Source organism: Lathamus discolor, chromosome 1, assembly GCF_037157495.1.
Source record: "Lathamus discolor isolate bLatDis1 chromosome 1, bLatDis1.hap1, whole genome shotgun sequence".
Classification (NCBI taxonomy): domain Eukaryota; kingdom Metazoa; phylum Chordata; class Aves; order Psittaciformes; family Psittacidae; genus Lathamus; species Lathamus discolor.
The window spans coordinates 156,398,227-156,423,455 of NC_088884.1; the positions used below are offsets into that span (position 1 = coordinate 156,398,227).

A 25,229-nucleotide genomic window follows, 5' to 3' on the forward strand; every position below is an offset into this window, starting at 1 on the left:
CTGAATTCTAATCGAATGATGCCACTGTGTCATTGAAATCAATGTTACATTGCCAGTTTAATGTAACAAAGAGCTGCTAAACATTGCCTGGGTCATTACCTCTGTTGTACTCTGCTGTTTTGCAGGAAAAGTATGTCTGGCAGACACGAAATAGTTAACTTCTGCATCAGTGCACAGAATTAAATTGGGATCTAAACACATCTTGCTTATCTTCATTTGAGAGCATAGGGTTGATCTGATCATGTTGCCTGTGGACATGAGGGTATTTGTAAATGTCTGTGTGCTGAAGGAGTCTAATAGAGTGCAGAAGCAACTGTTAAACCTATTGGACCATTTCAGCCAAAGCTGATAGAAGAATAGAGGTCATAGATTAAGGTTCTATGTATTTAATGACAATAAGAAACTGGATAACAGGGAGAGACTACTAATAGTTGTGTTAAAGAAAATGCCATGCTTCAGCTCAACTTTGATTAGACATTAGGGATCCTACACATATCGGTAGGAAATCAGGCTTCATTTTCATTTACTGTTTAGAGAATAATCTGTTTTGTAGTGAGCAATGTCCTGAGTTTCCCTGAAGTATTAATATCATAGAGCAGAGGGAAGAAACTGAATAGAAGTTTTTGTTGTTTGCTGTATTTCTGTGTCAGGTTTCTTCCTTCATGCCTTACTGTGTTAGTATTGTGGGGCTTGTGTGAGAGGTGCAGGATCTGTCTGTTACATGTGTGTAGAGCTCAGGATAATGCAGTGGGGGTAGCTTGAGCTATGAAGCATTGCCACAATATAAAGGCTACAGAAATAAACATTTGTTTAATAACATGCCAGTAGAATCATGAAACAATTTGCTGGTAGTGGAAATGGAATCAAAAGCTCTCTGGGTGGAAGTCAGTTCCTCTTACAGGTAAAACAGAACTTAGAATGTACAAAACTCAACTTTAGAGAAGGCAAGTTAGGTTCTTATTCTAAGTATTTGCAGACTTAAGCTTACAAGTATGATCATGTTCAGGGCCTTACAACAGGGTTTCTGAATGGACTTCATTTAAAGTTACATTCACAAATCCCTTTGACATTTCATGCTTCTGCAACACTTCAAGTGGGATATTGCTTAGAAGTAGTTACTTTATGTTTAATCAGTGTCCTGTTAACACATATGTCATTTATAAGACTCTTGACAGTCTGTCTACTGATGTTTGCCTTGGGTTGGGTCTTAAGTGAAATTTGTGAGAACAAGTCTGCAAAGTAAATTATAAATTGTTAATAAAACTATACATCAGCTTCTTTTTCAGCCTGCAATGGTTTGTGGATGCAATAATCTCTTCTCTCAATGTAATTGTCCAGCCTCTGTTAATATTGTGTAAAAATTGTGCATGAGAATTGTCCTTTTACAGAGTTCTGTAGGTTCGTGTTCTTCCCTGTCCTTCTGTTCACTCTGGATCTGACTTTTCACAGCTTCATCGAACAGCTCCTGGTTGCTGCCTGGCCTCTCCGGACCAGCTGTGATTTTGTAGAACTTGGTCACACTTCACCTGCATGGGTGCTTGTTCAGGCTGGGAAAGTCACAGCCTGCTTGAGCAGAAGTTGTCTGTACTTTTGGTCATTCCTCTTGTCTTGTTCTGAATCTTTTTCAGTTGCACTATTTCCTCTTAGTGGTAGGTAGATCAGAACTACACTTACTAAAGATATAAGCAAACCATGGATTTGCACAGTGGCGTTATTATTTTCGGTTGTTTTTCCAGTGGCTCCCAATATTTGAATTTTCTGTCAAGTGGTGAGCTTATGTTTTATTGAAATTGCCTGGGCCCCAAGACCCTGCTCGAGGTCAGGGGCTGTCATTCTTTACCTGATTGTTCTCCGTGTTTTTACCAGTTGATCCTCATCTTGCCGTTTTATTGCCTGTTACTCAGACTTTAGGATCCTGTGCAGTTCTTCAGTCTGCTCTTGATATTTTTACCCTGAATAATTTTGCACAGGTAGCAACCTTTCAGATTTCTTTGCACTTCCCATTTTTTCAGATTGAGTGTGCAAACAAAACCCATGAGGTCCTAAAGAACTTCAGTAGTGATGTCCCAAGCTTCTGAGAAGTGGTTGTTTAGCAGCTCCTCCCTATTTATGGTTAAGAATTGTTTCTCTGTTTGGGTTCCTTCCTCTTATGATATAACTCCTTGGTTTTCTCAAAAGCCTTTAGTGAGGTATTTTGACAGAACTTATTGGGAATTCCAGAGGCTACCAGTTGAATCGCCATTCTTCACAAGCTGCTTGACCCCTTCAGAGAACTCCCAAGAGGTTCCCTTGCCATGTTACTTCAGGCAGACTTTCTCATTATTGTCTACCTATTTTAACATTTGATATATTCCGTTAAGTTGCTTGGTATGAACCCCAGGCTCATAGAACTAGAGTTGTTTGAATCCCCTTAGAGTCCTTTTTATTTTTAAGAGATTGCCACCTTTGAAACTCCAGGCATCAAAGAAGCTTTAAATGAGAGGTTAATAATTCATCTGATTTCATTCTTGAGTTCTCCTAAAACTGCTGGGTGAATAGTTCTGAATGTTTTGTTAACAAGTTAGTGGGTTTTGTCTGTTTTCATCATAGCCTGTTCCACAGTTACTTTGATTATATGTCATTCTCTGTTATTGAGACTATAGTAAGTCTGTTATTAATTGCAAATATTCCATCTTTGCAGAAGTGGAAAAATATGGATGGAGGTATTTTGTTAATATTGTTGCTCCTTTATTTGGAAGCATTCTAATATTGCGTCCTTTACTATATTCTGTGAAAGATGGAGATGCTGGGGATCTGCTGAGGGCTACATTAAAAGTTGTATGTGTAGATCCTTATTTTCTCATATATATATATAGATTTAGTTCTTGCCTCTGAATCACTAGTCATGTTATCGGTAAAAGAGAGAATTCAGTTACAAAACAGAACTTTGTGGACCTTTTCTTACTCATGCTGCTTGGGCGGTGACTAATCGCTTCTTTCAGTGGTATTTTTTAAACTGGAAGATCACATTAGGCTTCTGCGACTGCTCCTTGTTACATGCTTGTGAATGCCAATTTAACCATAGGGGAAATGTTGGAGACAGAAGATTATTTTCAGTATGATGGACCCATTAGCTAGACCAATAAGCAATCTAATATACGTGGGATAGCTGCAGGGTATGCTTATTCATCAAATTGATAAATGTATTTACTTTCTAGTTACCGTAAGTCACCAACTAGAAGAAAATTTTCTTTCCCTTGTCTGAATCAGCTGTCAAATGTGTATGTTGTGACACAAATGGTTTCTTTTAGTAGATCAGTTCTTATACTGTGCAATATGACATTATAGGTATAATTTCAATGATCTGGACAGGTTTACTGTAATTAATCCTTAAATCTGAAATATCTAGTATTTCAGGCTTCTCTATGTAGCCTCAATATTCATTGGAGTTTAAAGTACAGTTTAAATACTCTTCTACTTAAGATTTGGGTATTGATGTGTCCTTATTTTAGTTTTTAAGTCATAGTTGACGTTATGTTTTTCTCTGTTACTTGCTTGTAACAATCCAAGACATAAAACACTAAGGGCACAGAGTCTTGGGCAGTAGCATTACTGAGATGACGTATGGGAGAAGCATTAGCGAAGATGTAGTTTGTGTCTGATTTACTGAAGTGACAATGTGATAAGTTTTACATGGAGCAAAACAAACTGTTAAATCAGGGAAATAGTATAGTAGAGCAGTTAAAACTATGACAAAGCAGTATTTGTATGTTTAGGGTAGAAAAGGATGTAAGTTCAACAACAAAACCAATCTTTAGGTCTGTATCTAGTATTCCTTCTTTTTCAACTGGACGCAAGCTATACAGATGTTTAAAATGCTTGTTCTGTCATAGTTTCTGCCAGGTAAAAGAAAATTGCAGAGAGTGAGTATTGTGGGGTACTGGTTGGTTGGAAATACTTGGCTTTCTGTTCTTTCCAGAGTTGAATAGTCCTCATAAAACTGCCAGTTCTCCTACATGTTTTTAGAAGTTCAGCAGCTTATTCCATACTGTCACGTAATGATACTGTTTCCGTGGTTTAGTCTTAAATGCCTGGATCTATTGTGTGTGTGTTTGTCTACATACTGTCCTCAAAACAGTTCTGATATAAAAGGATTGCTAAATGTAGTTGCTGTCCTTTCCATTGCAGGTCTAGTATGTCTAACTTAAATTACACTCTTTTTCTTTGTTTTTTGTAATTTTCCTTGATCCGTTTGGTGAGTATACTCTAGATGAAGCCTTTTATGGTGCACAAGAGAATTAGCAAACGGAGCTGAAATTGGTAGTGAGAACTTCTGCAAGCTCTAGCTGCGTCCATCAGCTGTTAGAAGCTGGCACTGTTCGCATTTATTTGTGGGGGCTTAAAAATTAGAATCTTTTGCCGTGTGCTTTTGCAGTGTAAGGAGGAGGAATGAGGCACCCTTGGAAAACCGTGTTTTGCTGTTTGCTGATTGGTATTGCAATTCTAGAATAAGATGAATAATTTATTCTTCTCCAGCTTGGTATTCAAGTTGTCCTATTTCTTAGTGTTTCAATTCTGTAGTCAAGATTTGTATGTATTGTAATATATTTACATATTAGAACAGTTTATATTGTACTACATTTAAAATTTATTTCCTCAGCATCTTAGGATGACTTTGTAAAAAGATGAACACCCCTGCTTTATGCAGTTGGCTTCTAATTTTGATTTTTCTGCCTGTATTTTATTTTGTTCACTCCTTAGCAACATGTGATGTGTGTGCACATTTTCAGTACAGTAACTTTAAGTCATTCCACCTTTAAAAATGCATGAGAGAAGCATTTGTATTTTAGGGATGGCTAGCACTTACATTTAAAAAATGAGACGTACACAAATTACCTTTCTAGCCTGTCTTGTAGAACCAAATGCTATAAACTATAAGTGCTTCTTTATAAAAACTAGATTAATTGATATTACAATACAAATTAACTTGATTAAATGTTTTACCTTGATGCTTTCCCTATAATACTCCCATCGCAGTAAGACTTGGGAAAATTGTCAAAGTTGCCTTTTCTATAAAAATTAATGGACAGCTGTGCATGTTCACATTAACAAAACCATGTCTGCTTGGTGTCTTGTACTGATTAGTCTTTTAACTAGCTATTCAGGAGTAAGAAAACTTCTCATCAGCAAGAAGGAAATAGTTGATTGGGAACAAAATATCAGCCTTTCAACTGCAAAACTTCCCTTAAGCAGTCACTTATCTGCTGTTGATTGAAATTTCTCTGTTCCCCTTCTGGTATTCTGTTTCTTCTTTGTACAACTGGCGAAATTCACATTCAGTGTAAATGAGTTTATTCAGTCCCTCCTCCCCTTCTTTTTAACAACACAAGTCTCAAATTAAAAGTGGCAGTGTTTGAACTTGCCTGTTGAACAGTGATTTTTGTGCTGTATCCGGTAACGTAACTGCTGTTATGAAGCCTTAGCATGCAAATAAAAGGTGTCAGTGTTTTATACCAGCTTCCCTTTCACTAGGTCTACATATCAAATGGAGCAACAGTGAAGCGCATTAGCTCTCAACATACAGAACCCAGAAATGAGTGTAGCAGGTAAAACAGCTTTAAAAGCAACTTACTTGAGTGGATTTGGTGCAGGTGACATAAGGCTTTAAAGTCAGCTCATGTAGTGAGATAAGCAGAGATCTCTGCTAATTAACTGATGTAATGTGGAATGTAATTGTAACTCAAGTACTAATATTCATGGAGAAACTATCCCCTGAAACAGCCCGAGGTTTTATTAAACGTAAGAGCCTGGAAACACATTAGGATAGAAAAGAGCAGACACACCAGGATAAAGGTGGCATACAGATTGGTGGTTTACTTAGAGTAGTTCCAAAAAATGGCTAACATCTTTATTTAAATGGTTCATTAGTTCAGTCTGACAGTGTTCTATGAAGAGGCAGCCATATCACCCCGTGTCACTTTGATCTGTTGCCTGAAGTCTGTATTCTGTATTTTTATCAGAAGTACTGAAGAATTCTGTTTTGATGAACATGGATGGTGGCTTTAACCTGCGCTAGAATATAATCTTTAAAATAGCACTGTTGGCCTTGAAGACCTCACAAATGAAACACACTTCTCCCAGTTTACACAGTTCAAACACTCCTATGAATGCCACCCAATCCAACTTGGCATTAGTTTCCAATAAGCATGAAATGTGAAGGTCAGGTCACCTAGGGTGAACTGCTGTCAGCTACAGGATGTGTCCATGTGCACATACCTTCTCTTGCTGTTGTGCTCGTGAACGTGCTTGCTGAGCAATCATCAGCTGAAAACAGGAATCATGAGTTGGGAAAAGCAGGTCAATTCACCTCAGGTTCTACCAGCATCTTCGGAAAAGCTCAGCGAATCTTCAGGCAGACACTAATGAGAAGAAGATTCTAATCCTGAGTCTGTGTGTATGGAGAAGGAATGCAGTAAGGAGTGTTTTTTGGAGGTTGGTTGGTTTTTTTTCGGTGGGATGAGGTTAGGGTTTGTTTGTTTTTTCTAAAGCTATTTAGTATAACACTGAGAAGATATAAACCGAAGTTACCATTATTGCATTCCTATTTATTGGTACTAAATAAACACAGAATTTCTCATCTGAAGAATTACAGCCTGAATAGGAACCAGAAATAAACATTGTAAATCATAAATATTATTTCTGGTACAAAACCTCAATCTGTATTGGTACACAGGAGTGAAAAAAGAAAGTGTTTGCACATTGTAATTATCTAAACTAGACATCCCTTATAACAACAAACTAACCTCTGTGAGCATGCTTTGTCAAGTGTGTCCAAGCAGTTTACATTGCCAAATGATGACTGACCAGATGGATATCTAATCCTGGAATCAGTGGTTGTCTCAGTATGGCCAGGTTTGTGCACCAGGTAAAAGATGGAATAGTGGAAAATTAAGGCACTTAAAAAGCACTTCAGAATGGCAAGCAGTGTTAGGGCTTTAAAAAAAAGATAAGATAGTGAAGCTGATGAGAAGTTATACAGCTAGTGGCTGGTTAGAGGTCAGGCAGGATTCAAATGTGGGGAAAAGATTTATGGAGAAGAGGTATGAGGTGAGGCTTATAAGTTGGTCAGAGGACATCTGTAAAGATGAAAATAAAGATAGCATTGAGGTTATTGGTAATGTAAGCTGCTTGTGTGCCATAATGTTCAGAGATTACTCATCAGGTTTACCTGCCGTCAAGGTCTAGTGCTTTGTGCTGCCTTTATTGTTTCGCCTCTTGTGTTGGACTGTCCACTCCACAAAGTTAGCTCAGGAGAGACTGACTGACTTGGGACAATGTTGACAATAAATAATATCTGCTCTTAATAGAGAGATGGTACTTAGGATGGTGGTTTGTTTGGGTTTTGTTTTTACTAGGAGCATTTAACTCCCAAAAAAATGCATGAGAATTTTGAGTTCTTGTAGTTCCTTTATATTATGCATGAGCTGAAAACATCCGACTCTTTAAAACGATACATCTATAAAACCAGAGCCTAAGAAAATGGTGAGTTATAAATAGCTTCATAATTATTTTTCTTGTCTTATTGGTAACAGATACTTTGACTCGATCTCAAATACATCAGACAGAGCTTCACAGGAAGCACTGAAGGACAGCAAACCTGACGTGTGTCAGAACAAATGTCACTGCCCAAATCAGCTGGCAGGATTGTAACACTGCAAGAATCTGGAAATGGTGGGGATGTGAGAATAAGACAAGATGCTGAGTTTGCTAGTTGTTCTTGTTTCCTGGTTCTATTCAAAGATTACTTTTTCTGAACAACACATTTCATCTTTGCAAGACAGCTTCTTCTGCTGTCGTGGAAAGAATGATGCGCTTCACCCTCAAGAGAGAAGCAACAATGAATTTTAAAACAGTTAAAGCTCAATGGTAATTGCAACAGTGGTTTAATGAGGTTTGATGGCAAGGTGCACTTGAGTATTTACTGCGTAGAGGACAAGGTCAGAACTGTGAGGGAGACCCTCCCATTGACTCATGGGGTTCAGAAAAGGGCCCCCTTGTATTCTAAACTTCTTCCAAGAGAGGAGTCTAGGGGTGGCTTGATCAACAATTTGTCTAAGGATTATATATGCACAATTAATCGTTTATGTCACTTAGCTGTGATTTCAATGTTTGACACACTTATTCCCAATTCACTTACCAAATCTCTGAACCCTGAGGAGTAAACTTGAGAGGTATCCCTACTCAAGGGGATATCCTGTTTTGCAGCCCACTGCTGTGCGGGAAAGCTCAACGCGCCCTGGGCTGGCCGGTATTTATGGAGTAAGATGATAGAGTCATATTTGCAGAGCAGCCACATTTTGGTTGGCACATGCTCAGCTAGTCCTTAGTCACTGAGCAAGATTTATGGTTCTTTGCTATTGTGTTGTCTGTCTCCCCGGAGTCCAACTTAATCCGGGTGCAGCCATCAAAACCGCTGCTGGTGGCTATTGCTTAAGCAGAAAAGGGGAGGAGGGGAAGCACACCATCACACCTGCTCAATCATGCTGTGAAATCACATGCTAATGGGGTTTTTAATATCATTTAGCTGCCATAAAACAGATAGTAAAAGTACATTTTAGTAGCATGACCATATTGTAAGATTGGATGGGTAAAGGTGATGAGCTATAAAAGAGTAAGCCTTTGTTTAAATGCATAGATCTCTCCATAATGAGCAGAATTAGCAAGGGAAATTACATAAAACGAATGAAAGTTAAATAGATTTTTGTTCAAGTCTGATAAAATTATTTTCCAGTGCTGACGGCTCTCCTTTCAACTAAAGCACAGCACACTTGGGATTTATTTTCAAATTGGCAATCAGAAATGAGGAACATGAAGGGGTATGTTTCTCAAGTAATTAGTGGGAGGTATGCAAACAAATCCTATTATTTCTTAGTGGGATTAGAGCACATACCTTCTGTGCACTGCTTTGAAGAATAGCCCTTCAGCATTCTTCCAGACTCCCAGCTGCAAAAAATAGCTACAATAGTAAATTTGGTAGAAGAATTTTGAACATATCTGGTTTGAGTATGAACCATTTATACGCCTACAAATCAAAAGAGCATAAAAAGATCCACTGGTAATTGTGAAGGAAGGTAAGACAATTGTGACCTATATAACTGCCTCTCTTGTAACTGAAGATATTTCTTAGATTTCTCTGCATTGTCCAAAGATTTCTGTTGGCTGAACATTTGAGTTCAGCAGGCTCAAATGATTCTTCCACACTGCCTAGAGCCAATGCAGCTTTGATACCTCTGCTCCAGGTCACATATTTTCCTATCAGTATAATTTAATATTTTTCAGCTTGTGGAATTTCCAGTAGCTGAACAGTAAATTGTTACTGAAACAAAAAAATGGTCTTTTCAATATAGTTCTGCAGTGCTTATGAAACTGCTTCTTATCTTCTAATCCCAGTTTATGTTGATAGTATGATGAAAGATCTAAAATAATGTGTAACTTAAAGGCTTTTCATTAGACCAGGGATGGTAGAGACAAGTTGTGTACTGTTCATGTGAATTATTCATATCCTTTTACTTAGCAGCTAGTGGATTTCCTCTAATGAATTGTCAGTGGTTTGCTGTGGGACTGCTTCTTCCTGATCATATGTTGGTTTAAAGCCCAAATCTGAGCTACATATATGGCAGTTATAGGGACTGAGCAAATACAGGATTAGGGTATTACCTTCATCTACTTCACTGCAGAATCAGCCTTCTGCTTTCTGGGGTGTTTTCCTTCCCATTGAAATAAAATGTAGATCAGACTTGTCACAATATTTCAAATGTTCTTGAAGCTTAATGTTTAAGGTGTTTTGGCCCGAAACACACAGCAACTTTATGAACATTCCATTTTGTTAAGTCTTCTCTAATGTTAAACCACACATAGCAGCATGAGCATGCTGTGCCCCATGAAAATGTAAGATCTTCGGTTCTTTCCTGAATATTTTAACTCTATGACATGATTTAAAGTGAAGATTTTTACAAGATGTGTCCCCGCTGACTTTGCCAGATTGTCTGTCCTTTTGGGAAGAAGGCAGAATAGGTTTGTATCATTTTCTGAAGAGTAAAAAAACAACTACAGGTTTACTCTTATTTCTGTATAAGCCATGACCAGCCATGAGTTATCACCATGCTCTGTTTTTACCTTTGTTGGCTTCAGCAGTTCATTTTGTTTCCATGTGTTTTTTCAGTTCTCAGGATGGCTTACGTGATTCCCCCCTCAGCTCCACCTCCAGCAGTGACTATGAGAGTGTTTCTGTCACTACATGTAGTCTCTCCAGCATATACGCTCTGAGGTAATAACATCACTTGCAGTCAGATTTGACGAATGGTATTGGGTTATGCTTGGTTAAAAACTTACATTGAACTAACAATGAAGTGACAGCAACACTTCTGAGAATTCTTCCTTTTGAACAGCAGGTGCTTTTTGCTTTTTTTCCCCAGCAGTTTTCTTCAGTGCTGTGCCAATTGAGAGGCAACTACTTACAGAAAAGTTTTAATGCTTACAGCAATGAATTATCAGTGTCCATGTTCTCCCATTTATTTCTTCATATGGCATCTCTTAAGAGAGACTTCACGTTTCAGCTTGAAAAGTACCAAATATTTGTCTTAACTAGGTCCTGGCTTTCTAGGAAACATGTTTTTTCTGGTTTGTTTTGCCTGTTAAAATGAGGGGAGTTTCCAGTTAATGATCATTTAACTTCCACAGTGGTGCTGGCCAAAACTGGTAAGAATATTAGTTTATGTTCACATCTTCCAAAACTGCATGAGAGTTTTAACTTCAGTTTTGTTCAGAGCGCTTAATGAGAATAGTAGAAGAATAATGTTTAGGGCAGAAAAACACAATAAAGCAAAATCACAAATTATTTGTTTTATAGTGTTTGCATAACATACATGTATGTGATTACTCCATTGCATGCAATAACATTTGTACTCTGGTACAGGCAGATTGAAATACCACTGGCTCAGTCTAGGTACATCTTCCACTGCTGCTTATCCTCCCTTTTTCACCTGTTTATCTCAACCCAGCACATCATTTGAACTTCAGGAATTCGGAATGTTGTCTAGTTTTAGGGCTGGAAAGAGGGGGTAAAATGTTTGTTTTTTTTTTTTATATATATATAGAGAGAGAGAGAAAGAGTACATATAATAATACGTATTTTGGGGAGGATGTGCCCATCTTCAGGTTCGATTTTTTTGTTTCACATTTTTCAGTGCAAAAAGATGCAGCTACAACTTTTTCATGGTTTTAATTTTGAAATATTTCCTTTTGACTGTTATTCAAACAAAACGTAATTCACCTGCATGCAAAGTTGCCCTCTTTTAATACTATGTATATTAAAGACTGTTTCACACAGGGCTGTTTGAACAGACAATAGAAGTCACCTCAGTTATTCTTCAGGAATAACTGGAGCAGTGAGAATAAGTCTTCATTAGGTGTTCACCTCTTTTCAAGGCCTTCATGTACTGCCTTTGTTAGTGTTGCAGTTGCATCTTCCCTGGGTGTCATGCAAGATTTCTTGTCTGTTGTGTGTTTTTTTGTATCTGATATTACTAGAGATCTAGCTATTGTACTTCATAGTCCAATTAAAAAAAGCTAAGTGCCCACTTAACTACACTGATGAATTTCCCTTTTCAAAGGTTTAAAAAAAGCTTAAATTCCTTTTAACAACTTAAAGAAGGAAAAAAAAAAAGTTAAGAAATCTGACTGCTTCACAGTAGTATGTTCCTAGATGTATGTGCATAGAAATACAATATTCAGTACATCTATTTGTATTATATTTTTGAATATTATTCAAAAATTAAGAATGTTATTCTTAAGTGGATCCCCTGGTTTTTTATCTTGTATTACCCAAAGAGTTTTATTTGGCTATTAAATAGCTACTTTAGAGTTTTGTCCGTTTGCTTACAACAGCTATGTTCTTGCAAAGACAATCTCTGTAAAGGGCTTTTTTCTGACATAGCTAAGTTCTCCTTGATGTCATGTGCATATCCAAAATAATACCTAAATTGTGGGGGTTTATTTTTTATCCAAAATATGCCATTTTAATGTACTTATTTCTTACTGTTCTCGCTTAAAGCCAATTACGAATTTAAATTTAACATTTGCAATTTCATCTGAAAAATAATTAGCTAAACATAAAATTCCTGGAATACATTTATGTGTCCTTTCAACCTCCCTTGAGTCACAAGCAATTCCTTTGTGCTGTTAAATAATCAATACTGAGGCTGACAGTGGTGTCAGATTGCAGCATGTTTTGGAAATACCCAAGTGTCTTCAAACAGGTGGGGTCTGGTAGCAAAACAGCGTAGCCAGAGTAGCACAGTGTGTTGAACGAACATTGAATGAGTGTATTAAAGATTATAGACAGAATGGATTTAAAACAATAAGGTATTGTATATATGGAATTCAGTGTATGTATGCACTTACTGTTTTTTCCTAATGCAGAACCAGGGAGAAAATTTGCCCTCCTTGGATCCCAGAGCACTGTTCAACCCATGGGTCATGGTTTGCCATTTTTGGTTTTAATTGGGAGGAAAAAGCTGTTATGACAGTAGGAACCATTTGGAACCTGTCAAAGGAGGCTGCTTCAGATCAGCCTGTGATTTACCGCCTTAGACATTCTCCATCACCAACCACTGCTGTGTAATTTTTAGAGCTATAATCATCCCACCTGATTTTAGGCACCAAACCGATATACCTAAATTAGGAGTTTTGTTGCTGAAGGTTCCCTGTTTAGTCAGTGGAGAACAGAAGAAGCCTTGCCTAAGCATGTAATTTATTGAAATGTGTCTGGGCCAAAGATTTTTCAGTGTTAAGTGAGCACCTTGGTTGCATACTTTGACTGCAGACTGTGCTCACGGAGTAATTTGAAACACATTTTAAAACTTTCAAGGTTTTTAGAACACAAATTGAGGGGAAAACTAAGGTGCAGAGGACTTCTCAAATAGTTCTGCTAAGGAAAGGTTGATTATTTCATTGGTACCTGATCTGTGTAGAAAGTTCCTCCCTCTTGTCTCAGAGGTCTGATGATCAAGAAATTCAGCCCAGTTCAGAAGATGATTTACTCCAAAATGTTCATTAAGCAGTATCCACACTTGAGATGCCCAGATCAGTAGTCAGCTTTCTCAGCCAAGGATAAATGGATTCCATGTATTTCAGAAGGTTTCAGAGAAGCTGGTTTTATGCAGACTTGCAATAGTATGCAGAAGTCTTATGTTACATCAGTGTGACTGCAATAATGCTGCTGACTGCAGTGAAAATGAGATGTTTATAACAGCAGAGAAGTGGCAGTTGGTCCATTGTTTAGATTAGTCTCAGGAAACAATCCATCCAGATTTTCTTTTTTAATGATTTCTTTTCATAAATATAATTTTTAGAACTATTTTTGATAGAACTCACTGAATTGTAAGTAGGCAGCTAGTAATATAGGCTGCTGGAATCTTACCCAGTTGAGTGTTGGAAGCAGTACAGTCAGTAGCCTTGTTGGAATTCTTGGTATAAGAGTACAAGGAGGAAGAAATACTGTTGGATCTGTGTTCAAGTTTGCCTGCCTAGAGTACGTGGAAAAGCCTACTTCTTCATTGTAAGGTTATAATGAACTAATAAATGACAACTTATATAAATACTTTTAAAACTAACCTTAATGATATAATAGATGCCTTCCCTGGTCAGTGGGTACTCTTTTCTTAGATATGTCATTGTGGCTTAAATATTGGTGGTTTATGGTATCTTTTTCTACAGTTTTAGGCATTTACAAAAATTGGTGGTGAAATTTTAGCCCGTTATTTACAGTCTGTAAAAAGAGGTATGTGCAGTGTATTGTGACTCAAAACAACAAGACTGCCAGTAATAACAGTGGGATATTTATCTGGCTATTTGTGTTAGGTTATCTGTATTTGTGTACATGTGGGCAGAGCCCAAGATCTTTGGCTTGCTGGATGTAGTCGGAAGGTATAGATTATTTTGTTACATATTTTGAGTATATCCCTGTTAACACATGTGAAAAAAGGCAGGGAAGGTTATCTTAGTATATAGATAAGATTAAATTTTTAGTACCTGCTTCAGAAATAGAGTGTGTTTTGCAGGAGACTGAAGCCACCATGCCAGTTGGTTCATAGAATCACAGAATAGCCCAGGTTGGAAGGGACCTCAGAAGATCATCTGGGCCAACCTGTCCTGGGAAAGGGAGCCTAGATGAGATTTTTCTAGCATCTTGTCCGCTCGTACTTTGAAGACCACCAGTGATGAGGTCTCTACCACATACCTGGCAAGGTTGTTCTAGTGATTGATTGTTCTTAGTTTAAAATATTCCTTTTTTATGTTAAGATGAAACCTCTCCCACTGCAACTTGTCCTCTCCTTGTAACAAGAGAATCTCTGTCCTCTTGGTAGCCGCTCTTTACCTAATATAACACTGATGAGGTTCTTCTCCGGGTGGCGAAAAAACTAACTCCTTCAGTCTCTTCTTAAAGGGTTAGGTCCCTCCTTTGGACCCTATCCAGTTTGTGTCTGTCTTGAGTTCTGGAGACCAGGACTGAACACAGTAGTGCTCCAGGTGTGGCCTGCAGGGCTTGGTAGAGTGGTAGTGCTTGGTAGACTGCAGATGCAGCCCAGGATCCAGTTTGCCTTCATTGCTGCAGTGGCACTGACTCCTGCTCAGCTTGTTGTCTACCAGGACCCACAGGCCCCTTTCAGCAAGTCTGGTCCCCATCCACACACATCTCAGCTTGTCCCAGGTCTCTGGTTGTCATCCCAGCTACAGAATCTAGCACTTCTCTTTGTTAAACCATACTTTTCTTGTTAGCTCACTCTGCCAGCCTGTCCAGGTCTATTTGTAATATGGCTTTCCTTTCTGATGCAACCACCTCACCACCCTGTGTGGTGTCATTACTAAACTTGGTGATGGTGGTCTAAATCCCATCATCCAGATCATTTATGATGGTTTCGAACAGCATGGTGGATCCAACTGATGATCCTGGGGATCCCTGACTTGTGACAGGCTGTCAGCCTGAGTAAAAAGACATTGATCAGCACTCTCCTGAGTGTGACCTGCCCATCTCACAGACCAAGCAAAGTGCTTGTGGGTGGACAGTTTTTTACAGAACATAGATTTTATACTGTGCTTTTCCATCAGTAGAACTCAGTGCCTCACAGGGGATGCAAGAAGGAAAAATAACTTGTTCATTTGCCAGGACTGTGAATTATACTAGAATACAGTTCTTTCATCTCATGGTCCCAAGATCAAAGCTGAAGCACAAATTACATGTCCACAAGTTTTAATAAAGAGGTTACAGCTACTCTGGGGATCTTGTAGAGAGTTGTGTGGAGGCCAACAAATGCAATAACAATGTATTAATTGCTGTGTCAGTCTACCTAATCAGCTGTGTCTCCAGATCTGCTATTTTGCAGTTAACCTGGTCAGATTATAGTTGCTTAAACTATGCAAAATGACAGATTAATTCTGCATTAATTTTTGGTACTGTCATCTTTGTTTTGATCAATGAATTCCTGTAGATTTTCTTTCCCCTCTTTTCTGTAGAGTTCTTCTTTATAGAAAGACTGCTCAGAACCAGAAGGCTGGTGGTGATGGCTTTACAAGTACTGTGATCTCACTGAGAACAGTTTGGTGGAAAAGGGGTTTATACCCTGAGCATATCAGAATGACTTCCATTATAGATGCCATTCCTGCCTAATGATTTTGAACTGCAGACTGTCTGTGTACGTTCTAGGCACTGACTGTGCTGATTTGTACAGCGCTGTCACTCAAGCAGTGTGAGGGCACTATTAACATGGTCATAAACAGGCTGCTATGTACAATCTTCTTGCTTTGCTGCTAAACCCTTTGCCCCAGCAACCAGCTGAGCAGTACCAGCAAAACAAGTCAGCATTGATGAGGTCTGTCAGCTTTTGCTTATGACTTTAGTTAGCGAGACGTGTGTGACTGAAGCAGATGTCTGGTTTTTCATCGCCAGGACTCTTCTTGATGTGTTTCATGCCTATCTTTTTCCTTCTCCTGTAAGACAAAAAAAAAAAGTCAAATCTCCAAATGGTGCAGCATTTTCTGAGCTAGAGTGTTCCGTTTTAGGAAGTTCTGCAAGGTACTTTTTGCTATACTATATGCATATCTTTGTCTTCTGTAACAAATAATTGATGCAGATTTTATTTTCTCAAGGAATAACGCAGGCAGTTTGTGTGAACTACTTGTTAACAAGTGCTTCTTACAGTGGGAAGGTGAAAATTCAGTTGTGTAAAGCAAGTGAGATAGGGCAGGATTTTAAGCTGATTAGCATCAGTGGCAGAGGTAATAAGTCTGTTCTAGTAACAGTAGTATACATCCGCAAATTTGCATATCATCTGGACGGAGACTGACACAAAGTGATCATAATGGGTTCGTGTTCTTGCTTCTGCATAGCTCACTTGTAATTTTCATTTTTAGTAATTTGGCCACATTTATAATCGTGTTCGTTTCAATGATGTGTAAAAATCTGGTGCTGAATGTCACTTAGTGTTCCCTGTGGTACTAGTAGAACAAAAATTACTGGCTTTCAGAAATCAGATTTTATTTTACAGATTTCCTTTTTGCCAAAAAAACCCTTAGGATAGCATGTTTGGGAGTTTTGAGATTATGTATAATTAACTAAAATCACTATACTAACTGCACCTTTTGCAGAGCTTTTGTCAGTGCCTAAAATGAATGTGTATTGTAAAATCACAATTGTATTGGAAGAAAAAGAGAGGATTTCCTCATACGTTGAAGCAGCAATTGAAGGTGAAAAATAGAGAAAGCTTTATTTTCTAATTACAATATCAAGGCTCCACCTAATACTTTAATTAGCTTTTCTCAGCTTTGACTCCCACGGCTGGATACCAAATTCCTGTGGGATCCTCCTGGACCCTAGGATGCTTTAATGCTTCGGTTGGTTGTTCTGTATTACTTTGTGAGGGAACTGATGGATCCAATATGCAAACATTGTGCTAATAAGTTTCCCCATACCTCACAGTTCCTTTTGCTGGAAAACGTTTGTCACTGCTGCTTCTCCTTCTCCATTTCTGCCACACACAGGAGTTGTAACTCAAGAGCATCTGCTGGAATCGGATGCCCAATTAATTCACTTTTTACTATGCCATACAGAATATTTGCTTGCATATCACACAGGACATTGCTGAAGAGCTCTATGAAATCACTCTTTGCCCTTGGAAGTATTTGTATCCAGCATCAGGTATCCAGGTCTGTTCCTGTGTCAAGTTCTGGATAAGGTGTAAAAGCTGGGACTGATGCATTTCTTTATCTGTATCAGATAGCAGGGCTGATGTTACATACCCATCCTTCATAAGTGCTATACTATTTCAGTTTTTCACTTTAAGTTTTTCCAGCTCAGGTGTTTTGGGTTTGTTTTTTGGGTTTGTTTTTGTTTTTTTTTTTTTTTTAAGTTCAAATATTTCTGTGCTTTAATCTTATTATTTGCCCCTTTGCAGTGGGAATGAATATTTGAGAGCTTTAAATGAATGTTTGATTACAGGGAAGCATTAGGGGAAAAAATGTCATGGTGGAATTGAGAAAATCTTAGCAGAACCTAAGAAATAACATATTTTCTGCTCTGTTTTGTCTTGAATTTTACAATAACTTTATCTTGCACATTTTATCCCTTTTTGGTTTAGATTTTGAAAGAAACAATAAATGTAGTAGCTTGCAAGTATCTGACATTTAAATTTGATGGTTTGAAAGGAGCCTTGTTGATTACTAATGTTCTTGTTATTTGTTCATAAGCACTCTTACAGAAGTTTTACCTATGACTGAAAAAGCTGTTTGGGAGAGAGCACTGTTAAAGTTGATAAATCCTGCGCTGGCAGTATTGTTTACTTTAATTCCCATTTGAAGTACACCATCTTTGCATTCTTCTGAAAACCCAGGCCAGAGTGGGAATGAGTTTGAATAAGCCAGTTTTCTATGTAGAGTTTCTTATGGTGGATCTCTTTAGCAAGATGCTGCTTTAACAGCATCTTTATACTTCTTTTACCCAAACCTTGTAATTTTCCTCTTGCCATTGCTCATGTATGCAGTCTTTGTCTTTCCCCAGCTATTGCATCTGATCCTTTGCATGGCCTTTGGAGTAGTTGTTTGTTCTTTTTTTGCAAATTGGAACCCAGAATTGACTACAGCCTTGTGAGCGATAAGACTAATAGCTTAGGAAAGACAGGTTGACAGGTTAGCACTGGGATTTCCAGTTACAGCCTACACAAATAACAGTGGGATGAAGGTATCAGTTATTGAAGTAGCTTTAGAAATTCTGTTTTTCTGAGAAGTCCAACGTGCGAAGCACAGCACTAAGCGCTGCAGTTTGAGCTTTGAAAAGATGAGGAAGGATTCAAGATTATGTCTTCCAATGGAGTGGCCAGCTGCAGAAGCTGCCAGGGTGCAGGGTGGAAGTTGTTGCCATTGATTTCAAATTCAGTAGTTTTCAATGCTCAGGACTTTTTCCTGATTGAAGGTATCATTTAGGACACAGGGCTAGTCTTACTAGTCAAATTCCTTACGTTAATCAGCCAACCTCAGATTGGCCACCTCCACTGGCACAAAAGAAGGGGGCTTCTGCAAATCCATGTGGTGTATGAAAAATAACTCCCCCTACTGAGGAATTCAAAGGTTGACAGCAAATAAGGGTGTCTAGCTCATGTTCTAGCATGTATCCAGCTGGGCACTAATACTGCAGTCCAGTCAAGTCCACTTCTTCTAGTGGTGCCTAGGTAGATTGTTCCTGGTAGACGGATTTGCATGTAGTTGTATTATTTGTTTCTCGAGACAAAGTTCTGAAGCCTTGGGAATGCTTTCAGGGTTGATCGGTGGCTGGTTATTTTTCTCCCCCTTTAGCCTTTTCTTTTAATATAGGGAGAAAATATCTAAAGGACTGTATTTTAAAACCCACTTGACTTAATAAAATACTAGGTTTAGAAAGACAAGAAATAAAGTTCTAAAATAAAGCTTTTTTTTTTTTTTTTTTTTTAGTCTTGCTTTAAATGTAGCTTCTGGGGTCATTCCTTCAAATATAGTCCTTAGCTAAATAACTGTGTGCTATTACCCGTATAATAAGACATGTTCTGGATTTGGTTTAAATTGCTCTAAAATTGAGTGTGTAGCCACCCCCTTCACTTGAAATAATTGTAAGAACCCATTATTCTCATAGTTTTCCTCCCAGCCATATCAGAACTAGTACATGTTAGTAACCAAAGGGGGTTAACCTGCTCTTCATTGTGTTTCGTGTTAGAGTATCCAAAAAGAAACACCGGAGGTACTGCAAAAAGCAGGATGAGAAGTAGTTTGTTGTTTGGCTTTTTTTCTTTCTTATTGACATGGAGTTATACTTCTCTTACCCAAACCCCCTATAGTTTTCCTCTTGCCATTGCTCATGTACACAGTCTTTGTCTTTCCCCAGCTATTGCGTCTGATCCTTTACATGGCCTTTGAAGTAGTTTTGTTCTTTTTTGCAAATTGGAACCCAGAATTGACTATAGCCTTGTGAGCTGTAAGACTAATAGCTTAGGAAAGACAGGTTGACAGGTTAGCGCTGGGATTTCCAGTTACAGCCTGCATGAGTAACAGTGGGTTGAATGTATCAGTTACTGAAGTAGCTTTAGAAATTCTGGGCAGACAATAACGTAGATTTGCTTGAAAAAGCTTTGGGTTTGCTTTATTTGTTACTTACTTTAAAGAATGAAAAAAATCCAAATGGGGAGAAAACCTGAAATACCATAGATTGAATAGAAAATGTTATTGTACACTGAGCATAAGTTGGCCATTGTGCTAAATTCTTTATGAACAGAAATGAAGCCACGGGTGCTCATGATTATGTTTTTTGAGAAATACTGTAAGAACTAGAATATTCCAAATACGCACACATATATATACGGAAGTTCATGTATATGATATAGCTATGCATGTATTTATCTTTGTTCAAAATGTGTGACATTTTAAGTAATGGGAGTGAGAAATACATTAAGGCCAACTAGTGCAAACGAACTGGTGTCACTGAAGTCCAAGGAACTGCACTGGTTTATAATTTGTGGGCAGTCTCTCATCAACTTTTTAATGAGCTATAGTTGATATTTAAGACTTGGACAACTCTCCATTTGTAAGAACTTTCAGCAGGTTTATAATTGCAGTGGTGTTCTATGTAAGTAGGAAGGTGTGAAATCATAGAAAACCTTTTGCAAAGTTCTCACATTTCCCTACTGTCCAGGGGCCCTCACCAGATACCATACAGCATATACAAAATTTTCCTGTCTCAAAATGTATCCTTCTAGTTTTGCCAAATGGGTAAACCTCTGCATCAGAATAGTACCATTTTCAGTACATGGGGTTTTAATTCACTATGAAGTGGATTCACAGACTTTGAATTCACACTACAGCAGGAAGGTGTTAACTGTTTTGTTGCAAATAGTTGTGTCTTACTTAGGCATATGCTTATGTAGTTTGGAGATTTCCAGAGCAAGTAAATAGCAATCACTGATGTCGCAGGTGCTTGTATAACAAGTGGTGTAAGGACAGTCACTGAATTATGTGTTAACACTTCCCTAGTAAATATTTGTAGTATCATTCATACAGCTTCTGAGTGTTGGCTCTTAGAGTTGGTTGGGATGATTTTGTCTTGCTGGAATTTGAGCTCTCTCAGTTTAAAAGTACCTCTTCTAAAATCTATACCTGATAATTAGTTGCAGTCAAAGACCTTTCCTGAACTCAGAGGCTTACAGAGTGGTCTTACTTTCCTTTTAAATTTGGTGAGAAAATTGCATCATATACAGTGGAATAGCTATGTCGGCTTTTTCTCCTTTGCAAGTAGTGACTATCTGTTGATTTTGATCTAAGATTTCTAAAGGCAAAGGAATGAAACCAAACCACTTTTTGAAAAGTTTATTACTCTTTTGGAAACATTATTTCTTTGTGTTCATTCAATACAGTGAGCTTTTAAAATCTTTTTATCTGCCACTGCTTTATATTTAATGCATGCTTACGATACTCTGAGGATTTGTTTGTGAGTAATGAGAAATTCTTTCAGAGTCTCTCATGCATTCTGCATTCAGTTCAGAGCAAATTTCAGGTTTAATGAACCAAATGCTTCTAGACAATTTTGGAAAGAAATGTTTGAGTGGTCACAGATTTCTACTGCTATTGAGTATTTTTGAGTACAAGTGTAAAATATTTACATTTAGACCAACTTTGAATCAGTTGACCTTGGTTGTTTGGTTTGACTTTGCTGCTTTTATTGATTTTCCATGAGTGTCAATGACCAATGCATACCTTACCAAGCCTATCTTATCACACATTTTCACCTAAAGTGACTCGCCACGTTTGAAAATGTCAGTGATAACCTTCTTCCACAGTCCTGTTTTCCATTGGTATAGATACTGCTGCTTAGCCTGAATCACAACTATCCTTTGGAACTTAAAAGCTGTAAAGCAGATTGGTTTCACAAGTGAAAGATGGTATTGTGTACAATTACCCTATTGGCTTTTGTTTGCCTGTACATATTAAACTAAATTTCACAGTCAAGCCAGGCAAGGATCTAGAGATACATTTTTAAAGTGTTGAAAGAGTCTTGCTGTTCTTCTAATATAACAAATAAAGAATAACTTAAAAATTGCTAGATAGATGCTGGCTGGGTTAGGTAAAAAGCTAATTCATTGTAACTGCCAAAGGGTATCTGTTCCTTCAGGTTTACTGTTAGAATCAAACTTTGGTGTAACTTGTTTCTTGATACTCACCTTCAGTTGTGTCAACTTTGCAATGTTTAGAAAAAATACATAGTAAGCATTTTTTATGTGATAAACATTTGACAATGTTCATGCTTGTTTTGGTCCTATCTCCTCTTAACCTAATTCCTTGGGTAACTCAAAAGTTTAGAGAATGAGGACTTATCTCTAGTTAATTACTAAGGCTGTTTGTATTCTGCAGTGATACTTGATTCTGCCGATACAGGTAGTGAAACATTCCAGATATGAGTGTAATCTGACATTAATGAAGTGCTTCCTATACATCTCATATCAGCTGAGAATTTTGAACCAAATTATGCATGTTAGATAAGCAAAATAGGAAAGGTATTCCTTATTGAACTAAAAAAATAACTTGTTTGAAAGAGTAACTTGGAGAAAAGGTAATCTGAACTCTGTAGATCAAAACTCATTATTTTCTATAATATCAATTCCAAATCACAAGAATATTTAATATTTGTATAGATGCAGTCACTGCTGTTTGGGATGCCCTGGTATAAGAAAAGCTGTCTCTTTTGCCGCTTATTTGAAACAATTGCGAAGTTTCTGTTCTTACAGTGTTTCTAATTGCCTCTACAATAATTTTCCGGCTACATTCTTTAACATTAAAGATGTATTTTAAAGTAAAGAACAGATGGTCGTTAGTCATTCTTTGAGAGTAATTTTTGTCTAAATCTGACTTGATCCTGTTGGTAAAGGCAGAGTACTTGATTCCAACTCTGTAGTGGTTCTTAGGTTCAGTTTTAAATTGTCCTGGAGCATTCGCTTTTCTCTTTGCAGTGGCATAAGCAATCCTGAATACAAAATATCCTCTTTTTTGAATCTCTTGTATATGGGCATTACTTATGACTGTGCATATGTATGTTGTAAATGTAAGTGTGCCTACTTGCTGACCTTCCATCCCACAGTGCTGAAGCAAAGTGTATGTGCTCTATACTAGGGATTTTTAGGTCAAAAAGTTCCATTTAGTCGTGTTGTGTGACATGAGCAGTCCTCATGACACACCACAAAATCTAATGCATAGAAGTCTGGAACAGAAGTAGGTGGAAACACATTCTTTGGAGGCAGTAGGAAGTAGGTTAAACTGCATTCCTTCCAGTTGGGGGAGGCTTGGAAGGGCAACCACTGTTATTAAAACTGGTCAGAACTTAGAGTTGTGGAATGAGCCTTTCTCCTCTTCTGCAGAACAGCAAAGGACTAAGTAGTTTAGATACTTAAGAAGCACTTTTCACAGCTCTCTGCCCACTTAACACCTTACTTCGAAATATTTCTTCAACTGTGATTTGGAGGGAAGAGTCATCTTTGAATCAGTGCCCCAGCTTTCCCTTGCACTAAGGTTTTTCTTGTTCAGAATTTCAAAGAGACCATTTTGTTGGTGATGTAGAATTACAGACACAGACTGCGTTTGCCTCTGCTGTGAGGTCCATGCTTGCTTTGGAGAGCACTTTGTAGTGCAAATGTGTATATCATTGTAGGATCAATTATTTTAAATACAAGGGGAAAAAAAGGTAAGCCTTATTTGTCTGTGTAGCAAACTTTTTTATTTGTATATGTAAGCGTTTGGGTGAACAGGCAATCATCTGACTACATACCATCACAAATCAGGAATTGCTTCCTGGCTCTTAGTACCTTCCAGTTTACTCCTTCTTAAGCCATGTTCTTACATGACCTTTTCATTGTCTTGAACACAGACCTTCCTACATGGACAGGCTTACTATTATGTATATATTATATATCCCCTATGGAAAAGCAAAGGAAAAATTGAAAGAGAGAATTCTCACTTGGTTCTCAGTACCTTTAATAAACCTCAGCAGTCATGGTGCTGAAGGAACTGTAAACAGAACTAGCATCTTTTCACAAGATTTTGCTTTTGTTATTAGCAATAGATAACAAAATGAGTCGTTTGCAGACCTGCTCTTTACTGTGTCTCTGAAAGAACTGGAGGCCAGTTAATGTACTTATGCTGCACATCTTCCATTGATATTTCTATGAAACTAATCTCCAGTATTTATTTTTTTTCAGGTCTGTTTTTACTAGTGCTTTTAAGATTGTATGGTCTAATAATTCCATTTTTACATTTTAAAGGATTATCTGCATAGACTACACATTGAACTCCAAAACTGTATCCCATAAATAAGTACAGATGTTACCTGTGTGTTTTATCCTTCAGTAACTGTTCATGTATGCTGCCGTAGAGATGGGATCTGCAAGGTACTCAATGTTTTGGCACCTAATAAGAGCAGATTGAACTCGGAATGTGTTAGAAACTGCTTCCTTCATTATGCACGCTATTTATGCAGTCAGTAACTTATTTTTAACATAGTAGTTGTCTGCATAGTAGACTGGAGCCTGGAGGTTTGGCCAGCCAAAGTGCAATTATAAGTAAATTATTTTTTTGTAATTATTAGCAAGATTAATTTTTTTTTTTTTTTACAGTATGTGGGGAAAATGGTTTAGTGTTCCTCAGTTTCTGACTGTAGTAGAGTAAAAAAGCATATCTCCTTTGGTCAACGCAGTGAATCCTTAGGGCTTCAGTGTAATTACATCCTGTGCTTTACACCCACTTAAAGGTTTTTCCGTCAGCAAAGTGCTACTTTTTCCTAAGTTAACTAAAAATAACTAACTAAATAAAAATGATCTTGATTTACAAATGGTTTAGGTAATTCCTGTTATTTGAAGCAACTGGATTCCTACCAAAGCTTCCCTGGGGTCTCGGGTTCTTTCAGGCTTCCTCTCCATAAAGGGGGAGGAGGAACAAGGGGTGGAAATTGCTGGTAACTGTGCATTTGGTTTTTAAAAGAAAATTTAAATCTAGGAGACATTTGGTGACACATTTTCATCTCTTCGGAGCAGATGAGCCACTCCTTTACAATAGCTTGACATTTCAGTAATTCCTACAGTTAGGTATATAAGGAGACTAATCTACCTCTCTACTGTGTCTATTATATTTTATCACTGTTCTTCCCATTTTTCTTTATGTAAGGCTATATTTAGATTCTATTCTCACTCTTTCAAGGTAACGTAATTCAGAAATCGGTTTTTTCAAATTAGCTTCCACGCTAATAAATTTCAAAGTTGACTTCAGAACTGACCTTTGCGTTTTTAGGTCATTTCTCCCCTTTCAGGTTTTTGGTGAAGTTATGGTCTCAGGGTTGAGCTTTTAGAAGTTAACGTGAAGAATGGTGCAGCACTTTGTGATAGCTAAGGAAAAATGCAATAAAATACAGACAAGTGATTTTCTGCTTGGAAGTTTTTTTGCAGCTACGCCACAGAGTGAAAATCAAACGTGATGGTGATCAGTTGCATGTTGATTAACTTCAACAAGAATTTACAGCAATTAGTTCCAGTTTGCTATAGAGCCTTTCCTGAGTGATAAACCCCTTAGGATTTGCTGAACATCCTGAACAACTGCGCCAAGATTTACATTACTTTTCTTTACCTTTTTTTTTTTCC

The 25,229-nt window shown here is 37.7% G+C and overlaps 1 protein-coding gene across 4 annotated transcripts in view; it reads left to right on the plus strand.

The window, feature by feature from the left end:
* Nucleotides 1-25,229, plus strand: part of ZFYVE28 (zinc finger FYVE-type containing 28) — a 150,095-nt gene that overhangs the window by 109,213 nt on the left and 15,653 nt on the right. For 2 of the 4 annotated variants that reach the window (XM_065660640.1, XM_065660646.1), the window contains exon 9: nt 10,202-10,306. The exons of the other annotated variants lie outside the window; for them this stretch is intronic. In XM_065660640.1, the coding sequence (XP_065516712.1) occupies nt 10,202-10,306 (105 nt within the window). The remainder of the gene's footprint in view (nt 1-10,201; nt 10,307-25,229) is intronic. 4 annotated transcript variants of the gene reach the window in all.